This window comes from Panulirus ornatus, chromosome 47, assembly GCF_036320965.1.
Source record: "Panulirus ornatus isolate Po-2019 chromosome 47, ASM3632096v1, whole genome shotgun sequence".
Taxonomy (NCBI): Eukaryota; Metazoa; Arthropoda; class Malacostraca; order Decapoda; family Palinuridae; genus Panulirus; species Panulirus ornatus.
The window spans coordinates 21,474,553-21,502,228 of NC_092270.1; the positions used below are offsets into that span (position 1 = coordinate 21,474,553).

Genomic DNA, 27,676 nt, shown 5'->3' on the forward strand with positions numbered 1-27,676 from the left:
TAAGATACAAATATTTATTTACACTTTTCACAATATTTACTTGTGGATAAGAAATGATGCATCTTTATAAACATGTACCACAGTGTTTGAAGAAATTATAATTTAGAGATAAACATTAGAGGTAATTTTTAAATCTATATCTTCAGGTCAATTAGAATTTCAAACAACAGTCTACCAAACAAGCTACAACTTCATTAACACTGACCATTTGAAATCATGTCATCATAGTCAAAGATGAGTTACTTGTCCTTTACCAGGCTGTAGTCATACTTATTGGAATCCATGCCAAGCAACATACGTGTCTGTTGAGGGACTATTGCCCATCCACCATCCTTGGAGGCCTTGAAAATTACTGCTGCTACACCCAAGAGAAAGCCCACAGGCAAACCCACACGGAAAGTGCGTGCTGAAAATGATAACTTCTGTAATTAAGAGCCAGTACCATATCCATTTCCAAGCATAATCTTTGCTTGCTCTTCACATTATTTCTATTCCATTTCCTATCTACTCTTTATCCCATAGCATGTAAACTTGAAGGAATCAAATGTTTTGAAATCACTATAATAATTTTCATACCATCCTTGAACAAGGCCTTAAATATGATAATCTACCTACAGTTTGCAAAAACAAAAACAAAAACAAAAAAAAAAAAAACTTGTCTCCCTCCCCTAATATTTTTAAAGGCAATGTCACACTTATAGTACTTTGGCCTTAAATACCATCTATAGATGTCTGGGCATGGAATTGGCAAGGCTCCTAAAATATGAACTATTCTCGGTCTGTTTTGGGTCCATGGGGTCTTGATCAAAGTGAGGTGCAATACTGACGAGGTGTTGCACAAAGCAAGCTTGACTTTTACCTGGTTTCAGCATTTCTTGATTGGGTTAAGGTCTGGGATGTTTCCAGGCCACACCAGCCATTGATTATTTTTTTTTTTATAATGCATCACCTTTGTAGCTTTATAGCATAGAGTACCATCCAGGGTAGTGATCATACTTATGATCCTCATAAAAAGGAAGCAGTTGGTCCTCTAATATTTAATGTACCGCCTTCCACTCATTGTAGCCCTCCGTTCACTGTAGTGATTTCAAGTAAGACGTGCAGTGCTCCCCTACCAACTGCACCTCTAAAGCAACTCTAAATCATCACACTATCCAGGTGTTCACTGCTTTCTTTGTGAAATGAGTCACACCAGCTGGCACCCTTCAGCCTCCTCAACCTCCCTTGCCTCAACCGCACACACATGAAGTTATTTTCATCAGAAAAAAAAATCACCTTACTCCACAGTCGCTCACTCCAGTCCTCGTATTTCTTTGCAAATGTGTCATCTGCATTTCACATCCTGTGTAACCAGGAGTTTCACAGCTGGCCTGCAGCAGGGAATGTGGTCCTTTTGAGAGCCAATTCCTATAAGATTTGGATAGCTTTTCTTAAGTTAGGTGGCTGGAATGTGTGTCTCCTTCAATACTTCTCAGGAGGTTGCTTGTGATATAGAAGTCCTCCTCAGGTGGCCAAGGATAGGTGTTGGTGGTGGCATGATTCTATCAGGGAAGCCCTGAGTGCTGGCAAGCAGCCATCTTATGTCCTCTGAGCACCCAGTGTCCGTCCCTAGGAATCTCATGTGTACTCACATTTTCTTGCTTCCTGGCAAGAATTTGCTCTTTCTCTTCTATAAGGTAAGGGCCAACCATCTTAAAGCACTGGAGGAGGAATACAGTGCCCAGAAGTGAAATTTCCAAAATGAAGTAGCATCCTGGAGGAGTGGGTTGCTCGTGCTCACACCATTCAAAATGCTAGTTTCAGTGACCAGATGTATGATGATTTCACCATATGTTTGTACCCACAATAAAACTTTGCTGTGTGTTGCCTTTAAAAATACTAGTTTTTTTTTTGTGGACCTAGTATCACTATCAAATATCTTCCCATGATGCAAATAAGAGTGGCTCAAGAGGAGAAACTTCCTAAATTTAAACTATGATTGTGGACAGAGTTCAACAGATTTCTTCATTTGGGCACCCTTTTAAAATACTGCATACTACCTCATTTCATCCTTTTATTTTGGCTTTATATTTAAGTTCTAACTCGCTTCACTCCATAGCTCCACTTTTCAGAGACTCCCTTCAAAAATCTGTCTCCTGATATCATCCTCCTCCTGCTCCAATCTATGAACTTAACAACTGTCTCATTATCTTTAATTCAGTTCCTATTTAAACACAACCGATCAAGTGATTTCAATCTCTTGATTCACTCCTCAGCTTCTGCCTCTTGTGCCAAAATAAACAACGACTACTAAACTACCAGAGCAATAGTAAAAAAAAAATTCTTATGATATTTAGACAAATGCTGCCTAAATGTCCAGAGGGCAACAGTCGACATCAATCAGATCTCACAGAAAGTAATATATAAAGGGAAAAGTTATAACCTCACAACAACAATTAAGCTGTATGAACTTGCATAAAACAACCATGTATTCCAACAAGCATACACTGTCTCTCGCTTAGCCAACATCCTTCCATCAATCAGTTTCAAAGGTGTCTAGCAAGACACTAAAGCAAGACTGGGGCTGTGGGAGGGGTGAACAATCTTCATAGTTCAATTGTTATTACAAACAGAAAAATAAACACTCAAACCCAAGCAGCATAAATCAACAAAACAAATGAGTGTCCTACAGAGCAACCACTTTTCTAAGACCTTAGCTTCACCTAATCCATCAACTAATTCAAGGAAACCACAAAAAACATGAATAGAATAATGAGAAATGTTGCCAACTTACATAAAATTGAAGGAACAAGTCTTTTTCATGGTCACCTTTTCTACAGTCAAAGTGTGAAGTACCAATGTGTTGTCTCAAGAATGATGGGTGGTGAAAACTTTAATTACATCTTGAAACTAGAAGAGGTTTTACTGCAGAGGTATTCTGTTGTCTCTAGACTTTGCTATAATTGACAAATCCACAAACAAAATTCATGGAAAGATCAGGGAAAGCAAATACTACAGTTTAAACCCTCTTTGACTTGTTCCTATTCATATGGATTTCAGAAAAAGCCTTCAGCTTCCCAGCTTAGCAGCATACAGCTTCAGCTATGTCCAGTTTGCTTTAGTGAAAAAATGCTTCCACACTCAGCAAAATTTCTTAATCACTTACTTTGTACACCATATTAATTCACTAAGAAAAATCTCTATTTACATCTACACCTTTGGCATAAGCTAGGGACCGTGTTTGTGTGTATATGTAACTAGAAGTACAGGTGTGCATTTATACACAGTTAAGAGATTGGCAAAATCAGTGTACAACTTTCCTATAACACACAAATAGTAATCACATACAAAACACCATAACTACATATGATCACCATTTATCCCACTGGAACTATAACCCCATCTAAAATACCTTCATCTTCATTAATTCACTTACTACACCTGTCCATTTCTTTCATGGTCTTCTGTACTCTCATCATACTGCCATTGATATTCACCAAACTCACCTATCACATGTCCTAAATAGCCTGTACCGTCTTAACAGGCTTTAATTCACACATTATTCTATTATTTCTTCAAGCTACATACCTTCCCAATATCATTTCCTACTTTATTCATGGTACTATCATCTTATCAGGTGTTCATTCAAACACTTTTTCCAATTTCTTCAAACAACTTACTTCTCACATAAATCTTACATTTTTGTCATGTTCTAAGACAAACTACATTTTTCAGACTATCTATATCTAATGCTGTTAATTTTGACCTAACTAGGCCTTAGAAAACTAGCATTTCACATCCAAATGGAGTTGGGACTACCAGTCTGTTATCCACCATATTCACTGTAGCTTTCAATGCACACTCAGTGGTACATGTGTGATGGTAGGACTGAACTTCTATTGCTAAAGAAATATGAACTTCCAACTCAAAAGCAGTCTTAATTTCTTTTTCATAATTGATCGCTATTTCCTGCATTAACAAGATAGCCCTAGGAAACAAAGAAAGACATATCCACTCAAATGCACATATACACACACATACATGTACATATGTGAATAAGAGCAAGGTTATTGGGTACAGTTGGGTTGAGGGACAAGTCAATTGGGAGGTAAGTTTGAATGGAGAAAAACTGGAGGAAGTGAAGCGTTTTAGATATCTGGGAGTGGATTTGGCAGCGGATGGAACCATGGGAGCAGAAGTGAGTCATAGGGTGGGGGAGAGGGCGAAAGTTCTGGGAGCATTGAAAAATGTGTGGAAGTCAGAACGTTATCTCGGAAAGCAACAATGGGTATGCTTGAAAGAATAGTGGTTCCAACAATGTTGTATGGTTGCGAGGCGTGGGCTATAGATAGAGTTGTGCGGAGGAGGGTGGATGTGCTGGAAATGAGATGTTTGAGGACAATATGTGGTGTGAGGTTGTTTGATCAAGTAATGAAAGGATAAAAGAGATGTGTGGAATAAGAAGAGTGTGGTTGAGAGAGCAAAAGAGGGTGTTTTGAAATGGTTTGGTCACATGGAGAGAATGAGTGAGGAAAGATTGACAAAGAGGATATATGTATCAGAGGTGAAGGGAATGAGAAGTGGGGGACCAAATTGGAAGTGGAAGGATGGAGTGAAAAAGATTTTGAGTGATCGGGGCCTGAACATGCAGGAGGGTGAAAGGCGTGCAAAGAATAAGAGTGAATTGGAACAATGTGGTATACCGGAGTTGACTTGCTGTCAATGGATTGAACCAGGGCATGTGAAGTGTCTGGGGTAAACCATGGAAAGTTTTATGGGGCCTGGATGTGGAAAGGGAGCTGTGGTTTCGGTTCATTATACATGACAGCTAGAGACTGAGTGTGAACGAAAGTGACCTTTGTTGTCTTTTCCTTGCACTACCTCACGCACATGCAGGGGGAAGTTGTCATTTCATGTGTGGTGGGATGGTGACGGGAATGAATAAGGGCAGACAGTATTCATGAATTATGTACATGTGTATATATGTATATGTCTGTACGTATAAATATGTATACACTGAGATGTATAGGTATGTATATGTGCGTGTGTGGATGTGTATGTATATACATGTGTATGTGGGTGGGTTGAGCCATTCTTTCGTCAGTTACCTTGCGCTACCTTGCTAAAGCGGGAGACAGCAATAAAGTATAATAAATAAATAAAATAGAGTAAATATATATATACATATACAAACATACATTTACATATATACACGGGATCATAATCATACTAGCTTGCCTTTATCCATACCTGATGCCACCCCACCCCAGAGTAAACTGCACAAGTGTATGAAGGAAAAGAAAAAAGACAGCATATACATTCTCTTCTTACCCCCCTCACCCGATCACTGCCCTCTGCATAAGTGAGGTAGCATGAGGAAACAGATGGAGAAAGGCCATATCTCGTATCCATACATGAGCTGTCAAGTACTGCACTGAAACCACAGGTCCCAACCCACATCCAGGTCCCACATACTTTTCCATGGTTTACTCTGGACATTTCACATGCCCTGGTTCAGTCCACTGACAAAACATACCCAGTATACCACATAATTCCAATTCACTCTATTCAGTGCACACCTTTTACCCTCCTGCATGTTCAGACCCCATTTGCTTAGAATTTCTTTCACTCCATCCATCTCCAATTTGGTCACCTCTTTGTCTCTGTTCCCATTCTGACATATACAACATCTTTGTCAACCTTTCCCCACTCATTCTCTCCATCTGTGCAAACTGCTTCAACACCCCCCCACACCCGTTTTTGCTCTCTCAACTACACATCTCTCCTATTATGCAATCAAACCACCTCTCCATACACTGTCCTCAAACATCTCATTTCCAACAAATCTACCCTCCACACAACCTCATCTACAGCTCATGCCTGGCAACCATACAACATTGTCGGAACCACTATTCTCTCAAACACATCCCCCTTCCCTTTTATACCAGTTTAAAATCTGCTCAGCAACTTGAGCCAGCTTCTGTTCAAACCAGCATATGCGGTGTAGTAGACAATTTTCTCTAAAGAAAACTTACCAGCTACTCCAAACACACCACCAGCAGAGGCTCCACCCATGAAATAATTAATCTTGTCATCTTTGCCACGTATTGTAGTTGATGCACAGGTCACTGTTGCAAATGTGGCTCCTGCAGCCAAACAGGGAATGGTGCTTTTGAAGTACCGAGACAAAGTGGGTAAATACCCTTGTGGGGTTGTGAGGAACATGACATCATAAGTTGATGCCACAAGACCTGAAATACATCAAAAAATATATATAAAATCCCAGTACTAAAATGTGCAAGTACTGTTTAGATAATGGAAAAAAGAGTTAGTTCTGAAAATTGAAACATGAAAAAATTTAAGGATGAAGTAAAAACAATTTTTATTTTGTCAGAGCTTATCCAGGAGAAATTCATGCAAACAGCTTCAGCAATACACACGTTAAAAAAAATGTATACATTCAAAGCAACTTAAAACTTTAAGATTCTCCATATGGACCACATTTACAAATGTAAAATGGCTTACAAGATACTGACAGAGTTTTAAGTATACTGCATATTATTACAACTTTTAATGAAAAAAGATATGATAAACAAAATCAATATGACTTCTCATCAGTGTCACATTAGTACCATGAGGCATTTGCCATCAAGAAGAAAAAAAATCCATGACTGAATCTGCTTCGTCACATGAAGAAATTCTGAAGTAAAAGGTACAGTAAATAATCAATTTCAATGAATACAGTAAAAAGACATTCATATTGTCCCTCTACCTAATAATATAGTAGTTGATGTGCATGGTACACTCCGGCTGCTGTGCACTTTATATGACAGCTAGAGACTTAATGTGTGCAAGCGAAGCCATTAACCATTTGTTCCTGATGTGCAACCCAATAAGGTGGGAAAGCTACAAGAGTTTAAAAAAGTACTATATTTCTTGGGTATGTCAGGCATACAGCCTTATCACTCTTCATAACATCAAAAATACATAAATGTTAGCAATACACACAAGACCTTGCATCCTTACAAACGAGGCTCATACGTCAATGCCTGGTATTCAATGAAAAACCAGTAGCTATCAAAATTTGTCCTGTTTTGCAAGAGAAAAATAAACTATACAGCCATTTTTATCTGTTTTGTCATTAAAATCTTCTCAAGCTAAGCTAAACATTTAGCACCCAATTTAATTTAATAATCATGAAAAAATTTATACTGAAATTATGTTTAATAAAAAGAGCTTACAGTTAACTTAATTACCAGTGTTTCTGAGCCAAGTGCAAGTCAAACGTAAGCTAAAAATAGCGTTTTCTTGTGGTTCAAACTCTTCCAAGCGCATCTATTTAATATCTAACTCAATATTTCCTCTATATGAAAAGCAAATAAAAAATAACCCAAAAATAAGTTCAATTAGAGTACATCCACCCTGCTCCATATCATCTCGGAACTTAACTCCAATTTACATGGGAAAATGAAGTAAAACCTCACTAATTTAAGATATTTGAATTCAAATACCATATAAAAGCAAAGAGCTCGTCTCATTTTGCAATCACAGCATAGGGATTCAGAACAGAATAAAAGTGGCTGAGTTTGATTTGGCGCATTTTTCTACAAAATCAAATAAAATGATAGAGGTGACGGAAGATGGCGGTTAATATTAAAATTGGTGAAATAGTTTTGCATTCTGAAGAACCTAAGAAAACCTAGGTAATATCCCAACAGCCAAGATTTATCTAAATTTTCGTCATTTTTGTTAAAATGTATCTAAAACTAAACATCTTCTGCTGACAGATTTAAAAAAAAACAGACTGAGCAGATGGTCATACCAGTGACCAACCTCTCCATAAGCGACCAACCTCTCCATAAGCAGCCACTCTATGCTTTCCCCAAGGGTAGACCTTATCAATGCTATCAATGCTGAACTTTCACTTCAATCTTAGCCACTAGGAAACCTCAGGTGAGATTTGCATGAGTTAAATTGATTTTTACAAGTTTTTTATAATTCGACATTAATCACAAGGTGTCCCTAATCTCTACAGCCCTTTCTCATTTCCTATTACTTAACAATCATCATGTCACTTTCAATAACAAGCAGTTCTCCCAAATGCATACAGTAGTCGTGGTTGTGACCCTATACTTGTATATTACTAGTGATGCACGAGGACAAAAAAATTCATGTCTTAAACCTTCACATCGGGTCTAATTTACTTCCTGATACAAGAGTACGTTTAATAATGCACCAATGTAAGGGTTATAAACTTAAAGTCACAATGAATCACTTCAACCTTTCAAGAAACTGAACAGATTTCTGTTCCAGAGGAAAATGAAATATAGACAAAAACCAGCCACCATACTTGAACATCGAGGGCAGTAAGTACGTGTAGGGATACTTACCAAGACATAGACCATATTTACTGGTAGCAATCACCTTCCCGAAGCAATCTTGGCCATCTGGATGGTCAGTGTAGCCCATATTTTATATTTATTTAATCGTTTTCGTTGCAACACTCACTTCTGTACGGTTCCCACTGTACAGATGACCCGATCATAACAACGATGATTGTAAACGTGTGCAGTTCTCCGGGACAGTGGCTGAAAGTTGCCGGTTTTGCGTTACATTAAATTCATATTATAGGACAATAATTAGATTAATATGAATCCTGTCAAATAATAAGATATATGAATTATATTGGATATAAGATATACTGTTTCAGAGAAGTAGACAAGGTTAAAAAGAATTATACTACCCTAGAAGTAAATTTATTTACTATTAATAGCAAAATTATGAGATCTCTCCCCCCCCCCAAATACACACACACACACACACACACACACACACACACACAATTGCTAAACAGTTATAGTTATTTTAAGCAAATAAACATTAGAGAAAATGAGATATGATGTATCATGACTAGTGGCGTTTAAAAATAAATCGTAGATAAGGTAGCAGAAGTAATGAAATATGAATAACAGTAAATATATTTCTTCGTAAATTTCATAAATGCAGAAGTAAATTGCTATTCAAATTACTTATAATTGTAGATAATCTTCGATCGGTATGTCTTTGGCTTTAGAGCGAACTAAACAATTTGGTATATCAAGCATGTTTTTGAGATATATCTAGTTAATCACTCCCTTTAATTACTTGGTATGGTAATTAAGATGGCATACATGCCGGTCGTCTGCCATCATAAATGCATGATGCTTTGAGTTTTTAATGGTTATTTTATTTCTACAACCGTCTTAGCTTCGACATTTTTTCTACAACCGTTTTAATTTTTCCTGGTTGTTTTTCAGTTCTACAAACGTTTTGTTTTCGTCTTTTTATTATTTTTTCAACTGTTTTAAAAATTCTATCATACATTTTCAGTTTTTTCTTCTGATCATCATAGCCTATCTACCATATATTCGTAGAGGAATTAGCATTAATATCGCATTCACCATTTATTTCTACTGTATAGTAAATCCATTACCAAGTTTTTCATCCATTTTTAAAGATACTTTCCCGTGCTTTTAAACAGAAATTCTACATCACATTTTCAGTTTTGATTTCAGTAATCAGAAGCACTGTTTTATACAACTAATACAGAAAATATCAAATAGAAACAATAAAAGATATTTCGATAAATCATACAAGAGTAACAATGGAGGATATATTCCCCTAATATAACCATCAACATTGCGCATTACACTTAATTCTGCGCTGGAGATGTTTTGTAGTCTGTTACATGCGCTGGAAATGTTTTGTACTATCTGTTACGTGCGCTGGAAATGTTTTGTACTATCTGTTACGTGCGCTGGAAATGTTTGGTACTATCTGTTACATGCGCTGGAGATGTTTGTGTGCTGCTCCGGTTGTACGCTACCTTGACAACAACAACAAATGTATTGTGTTGTGGACACCCTTAGTGTAATAGATACAAGCCAGGTATGAGGTATAACTTCTGTATCTATTGCATTACGTGGAATTCAGGTAAGGTTTATAATTGTTGTAACAACTGCATTACATGTACACCAGGTATGATGTACATATGTTACAATTATTACATTAAATAAGGTATAATGTACACCTGATGTACCAATGCATTACATTCAAGGTGTGATATACAACTTGTACCTTTTGCATTACATATAAGCCAGGTACGATGTACGTCTGTTGTAACTTTTGCATTACATGGAATGTACAACTGTTGTAGTTTTATGTATAGTTAAACCACCAAACCTTTTGAGTTTAACGAGACGTGACAAGACGAGATGTTCGTGGTTGTTTACTTCGTCTGTGGGTGATGACTCATGCACTGTAAACATGCAGCCTTAATGGACAAGACCTTGACTAGCCAGAGGTGTAATGTATGATAATCCATCAGCATTTTGTGGTATGTTAAACATTATTAGTAAAATTCCAAGTAAAATTAAACATCAAGTGCACCACAGAGGTAGCTTAGGGATCAGGATGAAACGCATATAGTATTAAAGGACTGGACTCTGTACTGAGAAGGACTGTATTGGTAAGTATTGCTTTTGATACCGAGTGATGTTCTACAGCGTTGTGACTTGTTTACAGAATATGGTAAGAGCAAGTGTCAGTTCTGAGGATCCCGCTACTTTAAGGAGTGGAAGGAGAACCAGGTCAGCACACCAAAGGGAAAGACACATGACTGTAAACTGAGCATCTTGCATTAACCTGTCAGTTAACTCAATGATTGGATTCAGCCTTGTTAGTGTTTGTGTTGGAATACTACCAGATCTGCCAACTTTTTTTTTTTAATGAGACATACTGTAGTTGAAATATAACATCATTAAAAGTACTTGTTGCATTATGCCACACGGTGAAGAATATACACTGAAAGTTGCAGCCTTCATTTGGATGAATTAACACACAAAATACAGGATCTGAACACACACAGACACATTAAACTAAAAATGAATGGAAACATGAGATCATGACGATGAGATTTTTGCAAAAATTGAAAAGATGGTAAACTTCGCCAGTACTGCCTTACTTGATATTGTACATTAAAGTAGCTGGCAATATAAGAAAGTAAGTTAACAGATGGTAATATATGCATTTTAATTCTGTATTGCTGCTAACTGTGAATATTTTGTTTTGCTAAGCTCACATAGCTGCTAGAGAATACCACAATTTCATATTTTATTGTTTTGCACAATATTGATAAAGTGATGTAGCATATCAGGGATCATGTGGAGTTCATTAACAAAATATTGGATTACTTATGTAGAATAGCGACAAAACCTATAAAACCTCATGTAACCTTTACCCAGTAGCCAAAATGAATATATTTTACTAAAGTTTGAAGTGTTTGCTGCTGGGATCACATGGCTGCTTAATGTATTGCCTGTTTGTTGACATCCAGCACCAACTTTGTGGTGCACAGCCATGGATGTGATGCATATTTCAAGCAGAATATTGAGGAGGGTGAATGATGTGATGTACAGGGGTCAATATGTTATCACTGGACTGAATCAGGGCATGTGAAGTGGCTGGTGTAAATCATGGGAAGGTTTGTGATGCCTGGTTGTGAAATTGTGGACATGGATCTATGGTTTTGATGCATTACACATGACAGTTAGAGAATGGATGTGAGCAAATGTGGCCTTTCTTTCTTCTGTTCCTGCTGCTACCTTGCTAAGGTGGGAAATGGCAATCAGGTCTGAGAAAAATATTACATACTCATACTTTAATAAACCCCACTTTTTGCCTATAATAGTATCACCTCAGTAGATATTGTTTAAAGAATTATGATACTCAAAATTATTAGTAGACTGGGACTCCTATATTACAACATGTGTCTTTCACTAGCTCAACTGCAATCATCTTGGATTTTGGTGATTTTTGATGGATTTTAATGGCCTCATTGTTTAGAGAGATCCCCTAAAAGATTAGGGTGGATTCTGGACATTCAGTACTCTGTTTTGATTGGCCCAAAGGCTGTGTCCATTATTTTATCATCTTACAAGGCCTTTACTCTCTAATGCTTCTCACTAGGATGATAACTTGAAGATGGTGTAAGAGATGTTTTATCTCTTCTTTTGTACTCAGACTTATGAAGATTATTAAATTCCCTTATGATTTAATACAGCATCACTTACTCATATAAGAATACATTTTAATATAAAAATTGTTTTCTTCAGACATTGGGTGGTATTACATCTTGGTTAATAGTTCTCTACTTTCTCATCGCAGAAGACACCTATATCAGCCAGTCAACAGGTAGGGTTGATATGGTGTGTTTCACCATGATATGTGTATTCAGTGATCACTTTTTCGTCACAAAAGTCACAGAGAAGTTAACCCTTCTCACATAGATGATACCAACCTATGATAAATGGGAAACAGCCCAATAATAAGTAATAAATGGTTTACTGAATTCAGGTATCCATTTCACTGAATATACACAGTTGAGATATTACAAAACTGGGAGGTCATAATAGTAACTGGTTAACTAATCATAAAAGAGCTTAAGATCAAGGTAAGGATGAATACTTCTATGCTTTGGATAATCTCAGGAGTGAGGTACATCTACATAGTCAAAGTGGCTGATATACAGGAAGTTTTACAAAGTATATACTATGGTTTATACATTATGCATTTTGTGATAAATAGTTGAACATTACTTGATGAATATTTATGCGTTGATTGAGTTAGAGTAATGAAGTAGTGTTGTGTTTATTGGGGATGAGTAGAGGTTGCTGAGGCATGATGCAAGGGTAAGTTCTTTATTTCTGTTAGGGGTTAACGGCTAGTTATGGAATGGTTTGGATGGGAAGAATCCAGTGCTGTTGTAAAGAACTGAGGGCTGAACATACTGAGGTAGGATTACATTGAGAGGACCTTTGTTTTATTGTGTAGGAGTTGAGAGTTTGTCGTTGCTGGTCTGTTGGTGATTGTTCTGAGTGCTCTGCTTTGCGTGGTTTGCATTTGACTTAGTGAATGGCAAAGCAGGTTCGGCGTAGTTAAGAGTGGAGTGGCTGAATTGTTTATAAAAGACACTAAAAAGGAACTCTTTCATGTTCAGATGTGTTAGCAATCAGTGTTCTAAGGTAGTTTGTTTTTTCTTGCTTTTTTTGATGATTATAATTAGTGGTGTTTGAAGTGAGTGCCATGTGTATGATATCCAGATTAGTTGTAAAGTTACAAGGGAGCAACTGGCCACTCAAGGTGATGGGATGATGTGGGTGGGTTTTGTGTCTGTCTGGGGTCAAAAGGGAGACTGAAGACTTCTCTGGAGGTGCACACATTCAGTTTGGGATAAGCCTGTATTCCAGATGAGTAATAAAGTGTTGTATATTTGTTTCCGCTTCTGTGATGTCATGGAGAAGCAATTGCTCCCTGTTGAACTCCACTGCATAGGTTTAGGGTTTTAGAGGTGAAGCCATTGTGAATGACTCTGGCTTGGCATCCAGATATGGAATCAGCCAACTCCTGTACTTTTTGTCATTGTTGTGGAAGATGGTGTCAAGTGTTGTCTGTGTGAGGATATCTTGGGTTCAGTGTCAGATGCTTTGTTGATGTATATTGCCACTAATATGTGCAGGAAAGGGGTCAGGGCAAACCATGGAAATGTCTGAGGGGCTTGGCCATGGATAGGGGTGCATCATATATGACTGGTAGAGAGTAGACGTAAGCAAGGGAGGCTGTTCTTTGTCTGATCCTAGTCCTGTCGTGCTTTGCAGGAAATGCTAAACTAGTGTAAACAAAAATCATTGTTCTGTAGGTATGTAATTTCACTGTGAAGTCTTATTTGCAGATGTTAAAGTATCAATCAGAATTCCAAAAGTAATCACGTGTTAGTCCGTTGTATCACTCAATTTATTATGACTAGTATACGGTATGCCTCTGTAGTTCAGTTTCAAATGCGAAACAGGTTCAAAACATTTTCTAAAGACAACTGCCTTGTTTCAGATGCTGAGTGAAGCTACATCTCAACCCTACGAATTGAGCCAAAAGTGATAATGTCAAGTGAAGAGGAAAACTTTTCAACTGAGAAATATAGGGAATTATGTTCTCAGGAGGATCACCTCCAGAGGTGTATGCTTTTTCACAGTGGTTTGGAAAAAACTGGCAGAACTGAAATTGGGAAACTGTTTTCATGTCAGAGAAATCTTCACAAGTATCTCCTTATACAGAGTGATGTAGAAAATATTGGGCTTGAGAAAAAATTTAGTTGTGATGAATGTGGGGAACTGTTTCCACATAAGGATGTTCTTAAAACACATGTGCTGGTGCACAAGAGAGTGAAAAAGCTTGGATGTGATGAATGTGGGAAATTATGTATGCATAAAAGTCATCTTAATCAACATTTGCTTGTGCACAGTAGTAAGAAAAAGTTTGAATGCAATGAGTATGGGAAACTGTTTTTGCAGAAAAGTGAACTACAAAAACACTTGTCTGTGCACACTGGTATGAACAAATTTGGATGTAAAGAGTGTGGGAATCTGTTTTTGAGGAAAAGTGATCTTCATCAACATTTACTTGTGCACAGTGACGTGAAAAAGTTTGGATGTGATGAATGTGGGAAACTATATACACATAAAGGTAATCTAAATCAACACTTGCTAGTGCACAATGGTGTGAAAAAGTTTGGATGCGATAACTGTGGGAAACTGTTTTTACGGAAAAGTGAACTACAGAAACATTTGCCTGTGCACAGTGGTGTGAAAAGATTTGAGTGTAACGAATGTGGGAGGCTATTTTTGCGGAAATTTGATCTTCAAAAGCATTTACCTGTGCATGATGGCGTGAAAAAGTTTGGGTGTGATGAATGTGGAAAATGTTTTTTGCGAAAAAGTGATCTTCAACAACATTTTCTTGTGCATAGTGGTGTAAAAAAGTTTAGATGCAATGAATGTGGGAAACTATTTTTTCGGAAAAGTGACATTCAGAAACACATGCCTGTGCACAATGGTGTGAAAAACTTTGGATGTGATGAGTGTGGGAAATTGTTTTTGCGCAAAGGAGATCTTCAACGACATGTGCTTGTTCACAGTGGTGCGAAAAAGTTTGGTTGTGATGAATGTGGGAAACTGTTTTTTCGGAAAAGTGATCTTCGAAAACATTTGCCTACACACAGTGGTGTGTAAAAGTTTGGCTGTGGTCAATGTAGGAAACACTTTCTACTTATGGGTAATTAGGTGAGACATTTGATTGTGTTAAGTAGTGTGAAAATACTTTTAATATGATGTAGAATATATTGGCAGTATCTACTTGCCTGTATTCATATGTCACATGAAGTTCCATTCTTTCTAAATCAGGTTCCTGTTGCAGTCTGTGCAAAAGCTTTCCAGAATAAACATAATGTTTGTTCTACTCCTGGAATATTAACTCTCTCTCTAGACACTGTATGGTGAAAGAAACTTATATATGGAATGAGGAAGCTTACCAACATATATCTGAACATTGTGGTAAGGGAAACAGTTGTATCAATGGATTTACCAAGAGGATGATCTTCAGAAATATTAATTTATACAAAGTGATACATAGAAAGCTTATGTGGCAAGCTGTTTTTGCTGAAGAATAATTTCCAAAAATTATTTCTTGAGTGTAGTAGCAACGTTAAACTGTTTGCATGAGCTGCATGTGGGAAAACTACAAATAAAGTCTCAAGAGGACTGTGAGGTATGGAAGATGTGATTAAGAAAATCTTTGTGGAAAAAGAAAAAAAAATGTTCTAATGAAAAGATTGATCCACAAACAAAGCAAAGTGAAACACCAGATATGAAAGAATGATGCGTGTAAGAAAAAGGAGAGAAACAGTAAATGAATAAGCCAGCTGCTGTTGACTGATGCTACAAACAAATATAAACTTTCATAGATGTTTTCCTGTTTTATATATTACCTGACTGTGGAGAAATATTTATACATTTTTATATTAGAAATACAATTCATTAGGGACTTGGTCTGATTGACCATAAATTTTTGTTGACTGAACTCTTTAAGGGTTATTGTATTTTTGTATGATGAAGATTAGAAATGTTAGGATGTGATGTTCACGGTAAGTGTTTCTTTCTTTGAAAAACTCCAGATATATATATAGATCATCACCTCTTGTATTTTCACTTTCTAAAAGCTTGAATTGACACATTACATCCATTATACACAAGCACACACAAGAAAATAAGCCCATTCACTCAAGAGAAACACAGCCTCTGCCAATAATAGTGCACTTAGAAAACTGACTGTCAGTGACAAAAGCTTGTGCCAGGGATGGACCTTGTGGATATTTGCACTCCCACAAAAAACACTATAGGAAGGAATAGTTCCAGAGATGTAAATAAGGGCAAATGTATGCACATTTAAGAAATATTACTGGAAAATTGTGCTGAGGTACAATCCTGCCTCTTTGACAGCTGTGATATGGAGACCACTGGAGTATATATTCAGAAAACAAACAAATGACTTCCTTCAAAGGAGAAACTACTTGACTGACAGAGAACTTGGTTTCAGGGAAGAGATGTTGTGTCACGAGTCTCCTAAACTTTTATGGCAGGGTTAGCTTAGTCTTAGATCAAAGAGATGGATGGACAGACTAATCCACCCTATGACTCACTTCTGCTTCCATGGTTTGTCTGATCTCTATTTTGTGGAGGCAAGGGTGAAGATTCATATAGGTTTTCCGAAGAGAGGGGAAACAATATAGATGAGAAGAGAGTGGTGAGAGTAAGTGAAGAAATACCAGGGGTGATTGACTATAGAATGACAAAAAGTGAGAGTAAATAAAGTGAGGGGAGTCGATGAGAAATGGGAGGTATTTAGGGAAGCATTGCTGTCATTTGTAGGATATGCATGTGAAAGATGGGAGGTGAGCAGATTAGAAAGGGTGGTCAGTGGTATGATAAAGAGGTGATGTTGTAAGTAAAAGGGAAAATAGAGACGTTTGGGCAGTACATATAGGGAAGGTTGCGGTTGACTAGAGGATGTATAAGAGAAAGCAGGATGAGGTCAAGAGGTAGATGTGGGGGATGAAAACAAGGACAAATGAAAGTTGGGGTGAGGGAGTATCAGTAAACTTTAGGGAGAATATGAAGTTCTGGAAGAAGTTTGAAAGTATGCAAAAATGAGAAAAATTAATAACAGTGAAAGCGCAAAAGGGGAAGTGGTAATAGGTGGTGATGGAGTGAGTATTCTGAAGGACTCTTGAATGAGTCTGATGATGGGGGTGGCAGATGTAGGATGTTTGGATCGAGGTGGTGTGCTAAGTGAGAGTCATGGAGAGTGGTTTGGTGAAGAAAGGGAAGGTAGTGAAAGCCTTATGTAGGGTAAAATGTGGCAAAGCAGTTGGATTGGATGTTTTTGCAGTTGAATTTATTAAGAAACGGGGTGATGGGGTTGTTGACTTATTGCTAGGATTTTCAATGTATGGATCATGGTGGGGTGCCTGAGGATTGGTGAAATGCATGTATAGTCCCATTGTATAAAGGCAAGTGTTCAAACTAAAGAGGTATAAGTTTGTCGAGTGTGCTCAGTAAGTTGTATGGAAGGGTCTTGATTGAGAGGGTGAAGGTGTGTACAGAACATTAGATTGAGGAGGAGCAGTGTGGTTTCTGAAGTGGAAGAGGATGTGTTTACTTTGAAGAATGTGTGTGAGATACATGTTGAGAATCAGATGGATTGGTATGAGGCATTTATGGATATGGATATAGAGACACCTTGTGGAAGGTCTTAATATCATACAGCATGGAGGAAAGCTGCTGGAATCAGTGAGAAGTTTTTATCAAGGGTGTAAGGAAGAGAAGAGAGTGAATGGTTCCAAGTTAAGGGTGGTATGCAGCAGGGAAGTGTGTTGTTACTGTGGTTTTATGATTTGTTTAAGCATGAGTTGGTGAGGGAGGTAAATGTGAGAATCTAGAAAAGAGGGAGGAGTATGAAGTTTGTAGGTGATGAAAGGACCAGGGAAGTGAGAAAGTTGTTGTTTGCTGATGATACAGCACTAGTGGCAGATTCGAGAGAGAAACTACAGAAGGGGTGACTGAATTTGTAAGTGTGTGTGTGAAAGTAGGAAGTTAAGAATAAAAGTAAGGTTATTAGGTTTAGCAGGGTAGGACAGGTTAGCTTGGGTGTGAGTGTGAATGGAGATGAATTGGAGGAAGAGAAGTGTTTTAGATACCTGGGAGTGGATATGACAGTGAATGGAACAATGGAAGTAGGTCATAGTGTGGATGAGGGGCTAAGGTTCTTCGAGCATTGAAGAATGTGTGGAGTGATCGTTATCTGGGAAGGCAAAAATGTACATGTTTGAAGATATAGCAGTCCCAACAATATTATGTGGATTGGAGACATGGGCTCTCAGTAAGGCTTTGTGGAGGAGGATGGATATGTTGGGAATGAAATCTTTTAGGACAATATGTGGAGTGAGGTGGTTTGATTGAGTAATTGATAAAACGGTAAGATGATAAAAGGTAGAGAGAGAGGTGTGGTAATATAGAGAGTGTGCTTAAGGGAGCTGAAGAGGAGGTGCTAAAATGGTTCGGACATATGGAGAGAATGAGTGAGGAAAGGTTGACAGAGAGAATACATGGTTCAGAAGTGGAGGGAACAAGGAGAATGGGAAGACCAAATTGAATATGAAAGGATGGAGTGAAAAAGATTTTTATTAACTTGGGCCTGAACATGCAGGAGGGTGAAAGGGGTGCATGGGATAGAGTGAATTGTATTGATGTGGCATACTGGGGTCGATGTGCTGTCAGTGGACTGATCCGGGGTATGTGAAGTGACTGAAGCAAATGATGGAAAGGTTTGTGGGGCCTGGTTGTGGACAGGGAGCTGAGGTTTCATTGCATTACAAATGACAGTCAGAAAATGAATGTGAGCAGATGTTGCCTTTCTTCATCTATTCCTGGTGCTACCTCATTGATGCGGGAAATGGTAATCAAGTATGAAAATGTTTTCGCTGAGAAATTTTACCGTTGATAATTATGTAGAAGGTTGATGAATTAACTCATGCCTTTAACTGTATACTTTTTTTTTTAGTTTAATTGTTTATGAATTAAAAGAAATGTAAAACTAAATATGTGGCATTATGATTTTGCAATTTTCAAAATATTTTTTCTGTGGTATGAAATTTTCTGCCCAACCAACATGGATCTAATTTTACTGATAAGTTCATTATCAGTTAAAAGAAATTCAGAAAAGTTGCATGATAAATTATTTTTTTTTTTTTTTTTTTTAAGGTTATCCTTACATGAACAGTAGCACCAATGCAGTTTGTTGGTTGGTTGGTTAGTTCAGATTTAGGTCTATTGATGAAAGGGTCATTAAGGCTATCAGCATCAAGTTATGACATCTGCAAAATTCCTTCCTGAAAACATCATCTCACCACCAAAACCTTTTCCTGGGGTGATGGTCTTGGGTTACATGTAGTACCTCTGTCTTAGGAGATTATCTGTATATCCAGAGGTCTTCCTTGGTTGACCAGGGATAAGTTTTGGTGGTGAGATGAAATTTTCTGGGAGACCATAAGCAGTGGGAAGCAACCACCTGACTGTGCATTCTAAGTGCCCAGTGTGCCTTAAAAAAGTTACGTGTGCCCACATTTTCTTGCTTCCAGATGAGGCTCATAGCCAAGAAGAGTAAAGATCATTTCCTGAAAATAGCCTGAGGCACACTGAGTCAGGTTGTTTGTGCTTCACTGTAAGTGACCAGATGTATGTGATTTCACCCTGAAAGTGTCACATGCTTGTATTTGCAATAAACCCTAGCCATATGTCACCTTTAAGTATTTATAGGGGTGGACAAGTTTTTTGTGGATGCTGTATAACATCAAGACCTGAAAATTTTGTCTAGATGCTCAAGACAATTGTAACATCATTGTTTTCCTCAGTGCACATATGGCCAGTGCAAACACACTTTTCTACTGTGAGCACTCAATGGTGCCTGGGTCTTGGGATTAATAACATTATGGTGTGGCTTTGGTCTTGAGACTGGTAACATTATGATGTGACCTGGAGTTTTGAGACTGATAATATTACGGCATGGCCTGGGTTTTAACACTGACGACATTATGATGTGGCCTGATTCTTGAGACTGATGAGACTGATAACATTATGGTATGGCCTAGGTTGTGAGATTGACAATATTATAATGTAGTTTAGGTCTTGAGATTGACAACATTCTAGTGAGGTCTGGGTCTTGTGACTGATGATATTATGGTGTGGCCCGGTCGTAAGGCTGATATCATTGTGGAATGGCCTTGGTCTTGATACTGTTAACATATGGTGTGGCCTAGGTCTTGAGACTGATAACATGATGTGGCCTGGGTCTTGAGACTGATAACATGGTGTGGCCTGGGTCTTGAGACTAATAATATGGTGTGGCCTGGGTCTTGAGACTAATAACGTTATGGTGTGGACTTGTTCTTTAGACTGATTATGTTGTTGTGGCCTTTTGGAAAATGGTAACACTGCCTGGAATAGAATATTCATTTATGGACTGATATGGTTTCACTTCTTTCACATTTGTTTTTTAAGTGATAAATTTACCTGTATTATGTGTATTCATCTGTTTTCCTTGATATCTGTTAATAAGGCTGTCTTTCTGAGTTTGTGCGAATTTTTCTCTCTATCATACTCCACCAGAATAATGTTTTCCCTCTGTACATCACCTTATTATTAATTCCATTTTTCTCATGATGAATACTTGTGAAGATTTCCATTTTTCTCATGATGAATACCTGTGAATCATCATAAAGTCTTTATGAATGTATGTTGCTTTTAGAATTCAAAATTCATATGAAAGGCTTGATTTTGTAACATAATCGTTTGTGATTATTATTTCCCAGTCGCATGAGTGTTATTACAGAAAATCACTCTGATATCATATTTCGTTTCTGGTGATCATGGTGTGGAGTTAATTGAAATTTATGGAATAACCTCACTTTCAAGGCCTTATATATTACCAGAGAAACACAGATTTGGTGTTGCATGAGATTACACCACAAGTGAAAAGTCACCTTTGGCAAGGCAGTAACATTGGTAGTACAGTCAGGTAAAAGAACCATCAATTCCCTGCTACTGGAAGTATTGCAGCCTTGGGCTGCAGGGGCCCTTAGAAGGAAGGTCCTGAGCAATACCAAGACTCTTTTGTAGAAAGGGATCCTGGGAAAGGGATCCTGGGACACATTTTAGGAATAAGAATACTGCCCATGTGTTCCCTGCCTGTCATAGAAGGCGACTAAGAGGTGTGAGAGCAGGTGGCTGAAAGCACTCCCTACCTGTGTTACTTTTCAAAAGAAGGAACAGAGCCAGTAGCCAAGTGAAAGATTTTCCCTGTATGGCTTGGTTGTCTGTTCTTAATGCTACCTCACTTTTTTTTTTTTTTTCCAGAGGAAGGAACAGAGAAGGGGGCCGGGTGAGGATATTCCCTCAGAGGCCCAGTCCTCTTTTCTTAACGCTACCTCGCTAATGCGGGAAATGGCAAATAGTATGAAAGAAAGAAAAGAAAGAATATATATATATATATATATATATATATATATATATATATATATATATATATATATATATATATATATATATATATATATATATATATATATATCTTTCTTTCATACTATTCGCCATTTCCCGCATTAGCTAGGTAGCGTTAAGAACAGAGGACTGGGCCTTTGAGGGAATATCCTCACCTGGCCCCCTTCTCTGTTCCTTCTTTTGGAAAATTAAAAAAAAAAATGAGAGGGGAGGATTTCCAGCCCTCCGCTCCCTTCCCTTTTAGTCGCCTTCTACGACACGCAGGGAATACGTGGGAAGTATTCTTTCTCCCCTATCCCCAGGGATAATATAGAAGTGGTAGAGGATGTGTGGATCAGGTGTTTGCTTTGAAGAATGTATGTGAGAAATACTTAGAAAAGCAAATGGATTTGTATGTAGCATTTATGGATCTGGAGAAGGCATATGATAGAGTTGATAGAGATGCTCTGTGGAAGGTATTGAGAATATATGGTGTGGGAGGCAAGTTGTTAGAAGCAGTGAAAAGTTTTTATCGAGGATGTAAGGCATGTGTACGTGTAGGAAGAGAGGAAAGTGATTGGTTCTCAGTGAATGTAGGTTTGCGGCAGGGGTGTGTGATGTCTCCATGGTTGTTTAATTTGTTTATGGATGGGGTTGTTAGGGAGGTGAATGCAAGAGTTTTGGAAAGAGGGGCAAGCATGAAGTCTGTTGGAGATGAGAGAGCTTGGGAAGTGAGTCAGTTGTTGTTCGCTGATGATACAGCGCTGGTAGCTGATTCATGTAAGAAACTGCAGAAACTGGTGACTGAGTTTGGTAAAGTGTGTGAAAGAAGAAAGTTAAGAGTAAATGTGAATAAGAGCAAGGTTATTAGGTACAGTAGGGTTGAGGGTCAAGTCAATTGGGAGGTGAGTTTGAATGGAGAAAAACTGGAGGAAGTGAAGTGTTTTAGATATCTGGGAGTGGATCTGGCAGCGGATGGAACCATGGAAGCGGAAGTGGATCATAGGGTGGGGGAGGGGGCGAAAATTCTGGGAGCCTTGAAGAATGTGTGGAAGTCGAGAACATTATCTCGGAAAGCAAAAATGGGTATGTTTGAAGGAATAGTGGTTCCAACAATGTTGTATGGTTGCGAGGCGTGGGCTATGGATAGAGTTGTGCGCAGGAGGATGGATGTGCTGGAAATGAGATGTTTGAGGACAATGTGTGGTGTGAGGTGGTTTGATCGAGTAAGTAATGTAAGGGTAAGAGAGATGTGTGGAAATAAAAAGAGCGTAGTTGAGAGAGCAGAAGAGGGTGTTTTGAAATGGTTTGGGCACATGGAGAGAATGAGTGAGGAAAGATTGACCAAGAGGATATATGTGTCGGAGGTGGAGGGAACGAGGAGAAGAGGGAGACCAAATTGGAGGTGGAAAGATGGAGTGAAAAAGATTTTGTGTGATCGGGGCCTGAACATGCAGGAGGGTGAAAGGAGGGCAAGGAATAGAGTGAATTGGAGCGATGTGGTATACCGGGGTTGACGTGATGTCAGTAGATTGAATCGGGGCATGTGAAGCGTCTGGGGTAAACCATGGAAAGCTGTGTAGGTATGTATATTTTGCGTGTGTGGACATATGTATATACATGTGTATGGGGGTGGGTTGGGCCATTTCTTTCGTCTGTTTCCTTGCGCTACCTCGCAAACGCGGGAGACAGCGGCAAAAAAAAAAAAAAAAAAAAAAAATATATATATATATATATATATATATATATATATATATATATATATATATATATATATATAGGGTGGGGGAGGGGGCGAAAATCCTGGGAGCCTTGAAGAATGTGTGGAAGTCGAGAACATTATCTCGGAAAGCAAAAATGGGTATGTTTGAAGGAATAGTGGTTCCAACAATGTTGTACGGTTGCGAGGCGTGGGCTATGGATAGAGTTGTGCGCAGGAGGGTGGATGTGCTGGAAATGAGATGTTTGAGGACAATGTGTGGTGTGAGGTGGTTTGATCGAGTAAGTAATGTAAGGGTAAGAGAGATGTGTGGAAATAAAAAGAGCGTGGTTGAGAGAGCAGAAGAGGGTGTTTTGAAATGGTTTGGGCACATGGAGAGAATGAGTGAGGAAAGATTGACCAAGAGGATATATGTGTCGGAGGTGGAGGGAACGAGGAGAAGTGGGAGACCAAATTGGAGGTGGAAAGATGGAGTGAAAAAGATTTTGTGTGATCGGGGCCTGAACATGCAGGAGGGTGAAAGGAGGGCAAGGAATAGAGTGAATTGGATCGATGTGGTATACCGGGGTTGACGTGCTGTCAGTGGATTGAATCAGGGCATGTGAAGCGTCTAGGGTAAACCATGGAAAGTTGTGTGGGGCCTGGATGTGGAAAGGGAGCTGTGGTTTCGGGCATTATTGTGTGGCAGCTAGAGACTGAGTGTGAACGAATGGGGCCTTTGTTGTCTTTTCCTAGTGCTACCTCGCACACATGAGGGGGAGGGGGAAGGTATTCCATGTGTGGCGAGGTGGCAATGGGAGTGAATGGGGGCAGACAGTGTGAATTGTGTGCATGGGTATATATGTATGTGTCTGTGTATGTATATGTATGTGTACATTGAGATGTATAGGTATGTATATTTGCGTGTGTGGACGTGTGTGTGTATACATTGTGCATGGGGGTGGGTTGGGCCATTTCTTTCGTCTGTTTCCTTGCGCTACCTCGCAAACGCGGGAGACAGCGACAAAGCAAAATAATAAAAAATAATATATATATATATATATATATATATATATATATATATATATATACATATATTGTATATTATGCAATGAAATTAGAGCTCCCCTATCTATAAGAAGCCCCTTACACCCTTGTGTAGTTTAGGCCCCAGTCACTCAAGCATCTTTCACTCCTTCCTTTTACCTCCTCACCGGTTTTCCCTCTTTCCCTTGATCCCTCCACCTCTGTGATCTACACCCTCATAGTCTGCCTTTCCTCAATTCATCCCATCCTTGTGTTCAAACCACTTCAGCACACCTTTTTCAGCTTTCTTGTACATACTCCTTTTACTACTTCACCTCTCTCTTTCTCTGTTTTTTATAATTTGATCTGCTCTCCTGACACCTCATATTGTCCTCAAACATTTAATTTCCAACACATTAATTTGCTCAGTTAGGGCTCATGCCTCACAACACCAGTGGAACTACTATTACCATCAAATATACCCATCTTTGCACTCGCAGACTTTGACATCTTCCATGTACTCCTCAATGCATATTGAGTTGATCTTACCAAACCAAGTAATTTTGCTCTAAAAATATATTTAGCATGCCATACATACATCGTTTTCATTGCATGCATTACATACCTTTAGTTTTACCTCCTAATCCTCTTGTTACCCTATAATTATCAAGGAAAAAATATGAAACAGATATTTCTTGAATATCTGATACAAATTGCCTCCAATAATTAAATTTAATGATTTGGGGAAATCACCAGAAAATTTTCTGAAACTTGTGATTATACATAATTTTGTAATTCAGGGATAATTATAAGCTGATAATTTTTAAACCAAAACTGATTTCACCTGATGCATGCGAATGAAGATGATTTTCTGACATTCCATATTTGGGTAAGGTGATTCAGGGGAACATAAATACCCCACCATGGAGCTAAGCTGGCCAGTCTGACTCCTCTAGCTGAACGATGAAGTATTCAGTAACCCTTGCAATACTGGTGAGTTCTCTCAACATGTACATATTACAGCATGTACATTCCTTACTGATCCTCTCCTGTGCTTTCTTCAGTATCTTTTGCTTTTCTGATATTGTCCCTTATTGTTAACATTAATTAAACTTTTTGCCACTCTTATTTTGTTTGTGATCAGCAACTTTCTGACACATTTTGTTCATCACATTGACATCACTTCTTAACATCTTTCTTAAATGATATCTTTCCTCAACTCTTGTAAACCAGTCTTTGCTGTTCCTCCAACATATTTCTCTTCCTAACTCTGATATATTATCCCAAATAAATACATCTTTGTTACTCTGTTACTCTGATTTTCCTGTTATTGCCTTTCGCAGACAGTTATCCTTCTGGTGCTTTCAACAATATTCTTTCAGTTACCCAGCAAGTTTAAAGTTGGCATGCTGCCTTCTGCTCTATGCTAACTTTTAAGTATTTTTTCCCATATCCTTCGTCTATCAATATTCTTCACCATCAGCCAATGATAAATTTTCCTTTCTACTCCTCAATATACCTTTTCTTGCTATTATCCTATCCATCCCCATTTTTTCTTTTATCTTTAACAAATTCCAATTATTCTTATATTCCTACCCTTCTTGCTACTCTTCAACTAACCATACCAATTCTGTTTGGTCTCCTGGTTCCATGAATCCAGGTCTGACACTAATTCTGACCCATATGGTCTCCTGTTTTTTTAAGTAATTTACATATTAGTTGTATTGATTTATTCATATATTTGACACATTTTTGTTAGTTTCTGTAATGAGTCCCTGAATGTCTAGTAATTGATGCTTTCCCCCAGGCTGTGGCTAGCCTCACTAACCTAATAAACTGTGGGAGATTCCCAGCTGCTGCAGCTGCCATCCTAAGGGATGCATGTGCCTGTGGCGTGGCTAATCCAAGTCGTGTGATGGGGGGTGTTGAGGTGTCACCACCTCACAAGTACCCATGGATGGTGGGCATCAGGACATTGTGGGACAGCAAGTACTGGTGTGGAGGCGCCATCATCAATGACCGCTATGTCCTCACTGCTGCTCACTGCTTCTACAGTACTGATGGTATTCTCTTATCCACTGATGGCATGGTGGTGGGTGTGGCAGACCACGACATGACCTCTAACGAAGACGATGTTGAAGGAGCCACCAGATTTGTGGAAGCTGATGTGATTATCCATCCCAATTATGACTTTATCAGCAACGCCAATGACATAGCTCTCTTGAAGATGAAGGAAAATCTGGATCTGTCCAAGTACAAAGAGGTTAGGCCAGTGTGTTTGCCTACAGACTCCAGTAAGAGTTACACTGGGTATATGGGTAGTGTGTATGGCTGGGGTTTGCTCAGCAGTACTGGCCAACAGCCACCAGTTCTGATGGAGACACACGTGTCTATCCTGGACCCTTCATGTGGGAAAGGGACTGTGGCAGGCATAGATGTCACACCAGATATGCTCTGTGCTGGGCATGATGAGGGAGGTAAGGATGCCTGTCGAGGAGACTCAGGAGGACCACTTTCTGTGGAGGAAGGAGGCACATATACCCAGGTGGGTTTGGTGTCCTTTGGGGTGAAATGTAGCGATTCTAAGTCACCTGGAGTGTACACAAGGGTGAGTTCCTTCCTCCCCTGGATCAGGGAAAACACCGCTGATGCCATCTACTGCTAGCTTCAGAGATCTAAGAGGTTCCTCACGAATTCTATCACAAAGAATGGCCAAGTCATGTATCATTTGTTTACGTTCGTTATATTTTATTATATATTGGTTTATTTATCAGTTGGTACAAAGATATCCAGAAGATTCCTGAATAAATATTGCATGGAAGTGTGTTGTCCTTATGGTATCCTGGATTATTAAGAGGACATAGCTATTTCCTTAGGACAACATCTCAGGATTCACTGTGGATTTATATGGGCACTGAAGCCTCCTGAAGTGACACATGACATCTGATTATCAGAGTGAATCCAAATGAAAGAACACTGTGACCTCTTACATTGATCTGAACCCAAGCAATAAAACTGCTACCTTTTACATCACTCTGAACCCAAATAAAGGAACACTGTGACTCTTTGCATCGTTCCTTCAGCTCTGAGAGCACTCTATGCATGAGCAGTGTATAGTGGGCTCCTTTTGGGCAGAAATACTCTTGAAAATTCTGTACTCCTTAACATCCAATGATGATAATACAGCCTCTTAAAAGTTAAATTCTTGCTTACAGTGTCATGGTCTCAACCCCCTTTGATTATAGTGGGTTTCGACCCCTAACACATTAGCCCAGGATTGTCCTGAGATAAGTGTTTTGGTAAAATTACTAATGGCTATCTAAACACCACTATCTCTAGGTAAGAGGTGGGAGTAACATTTATGAACACCAAACCCAAATTTCTACTTATTATATTTCAGTAAGTGAGTGTATGAACACCGTCTGAATAATACCTCTCCTAATATCTTACTTCTTTCTGAGACACAGTTGTCTAATGATGTTCTCAATAGTCGATTTTTCATATCTAACTA

General features: G+C 38.5%; 3 protein-coding genes across 6 annotated transcripts; 2 read left to right on the forward strand and 1 right to left on the reverse strand.

Annotated features, from left to right (window-relative positions):
- Positions 1–8,560, reverse strand: ND-B14.7 (NADH dehydrogenase (ubiquinone) B14.7 subunit). Its single transcript, XM_071689974.1, has 3 exons — positions 8,370–8,560; positions 6,015–6,230; positions 1–406 (listed from the first exon to the last, which is right to left on the reverse strand). Exons 1-3 carry the CDS (start codon positions 8,446–8,448, stop codon positions 240–242), a joined length of 462 nt encoding a protein of 153 aa, XP_071546075.1. The 5' UTR covers positions 8,449–8,560; the 3' UTR covers positions 1–239.
- Positions 8,561–9,840: 1,280 nt separating this feature from the next.
- Positions 9,841–15,814, forward strand: LOC139763665 (uncharacterized). 4 transcript variants are annotated; one of them, XR_011716202.1, is made up of 4 exons: positions 9,849–9,951; positions 12,132–12,210; positions 13,903–15,131; positions 15,252–15,814. XR_011716202.1 is itself a non-coding variant. In XM_071689964.1 (3 exons), the coding sequence occupies exon 3, from the start codon at positions 13,953–13,955 to the stop codon at positions 15,078–15,080; it is 1,128 nt and encodes a 375-aa protein (XP_071546065.1). In that variant the 5' UTR covers positions 9,841–9,906; positions 12,132–12,210; positions 13,903–13,952; the 3' UTR covers positions 15,081–15,814. The 4 variants fall into 4 exon arrangements, 3 of the variants coding, with proteins under 3 accessions (XP_071546065.1, XP_071546066.1, XP_071546064.1); XM_071689964.1 differs by having other exon boundaries at positions 9,841–9,906; positions 13,903–15,814; XM_071689963.1 differs by having other exon boundaries at positions 13,903–15,814.
- An 8,456-nt stretch (positions 15,815–24,270) lies between these two features.
- Positions 24,271–27,360, forward strand: LOC139763730 (venom protease-like). The gene has a single exon (XM_071690049.1). It carries the CDS (start codon positions 26,081–26,083, stop codon positions 26,828–26,830), a length of 750 nt encoding a protein of 249 aa, XP_071546150.1. The 5' UTR covers positions 24,271–26,080; the 3' UTR covers positions 26,831–27,360.
- Positions 27,361–27,676: the final 316 nt, after the last annotated feature.

What these genes read in the sequence shown, in the direction of transcription:
- ND-B14.7 (XM_071689974.1), bottom strand. Translation starts at nt 8,448, where the DNA reads ATGGGCTACACTGACCATCCAGATGGCCAAGATTGCTTCGGGAAGGTG. An exon ending in TAAATATGGTCTATGTCTTG is followed by an intron (nt 6,231 to 8,369) that starts GTAAGTATCCCT and finishes GATGTATTTCAG; the next exon opens with GTCTTGTGGCATCAACTTAT. An exon ending in TGGTGTGTTTGGAGTAGCTG is followed by an intron (nt 407 to 6,014) that starts GTAAGTTTTCTT and finishes TATCATTTTCAG; the next exon opens with CACGCACTTTCCGTGTGGGT.
- LOC139763665 (XM_071689964.1), top strand. Translation starts at nt 13,953, where the DNA reads ATGTCAAGTGAAGAGGAAAACTTTTCAACTGAGAAATATAGGGAATTA.
- LOC139763730 (XM_071690049.1), top strand. Translation starts at nt 26,081, where the DNA reads ATGGGGGGTGTTGAGGTGTCACCACCTCACAAGTACCCATGGATGGTG.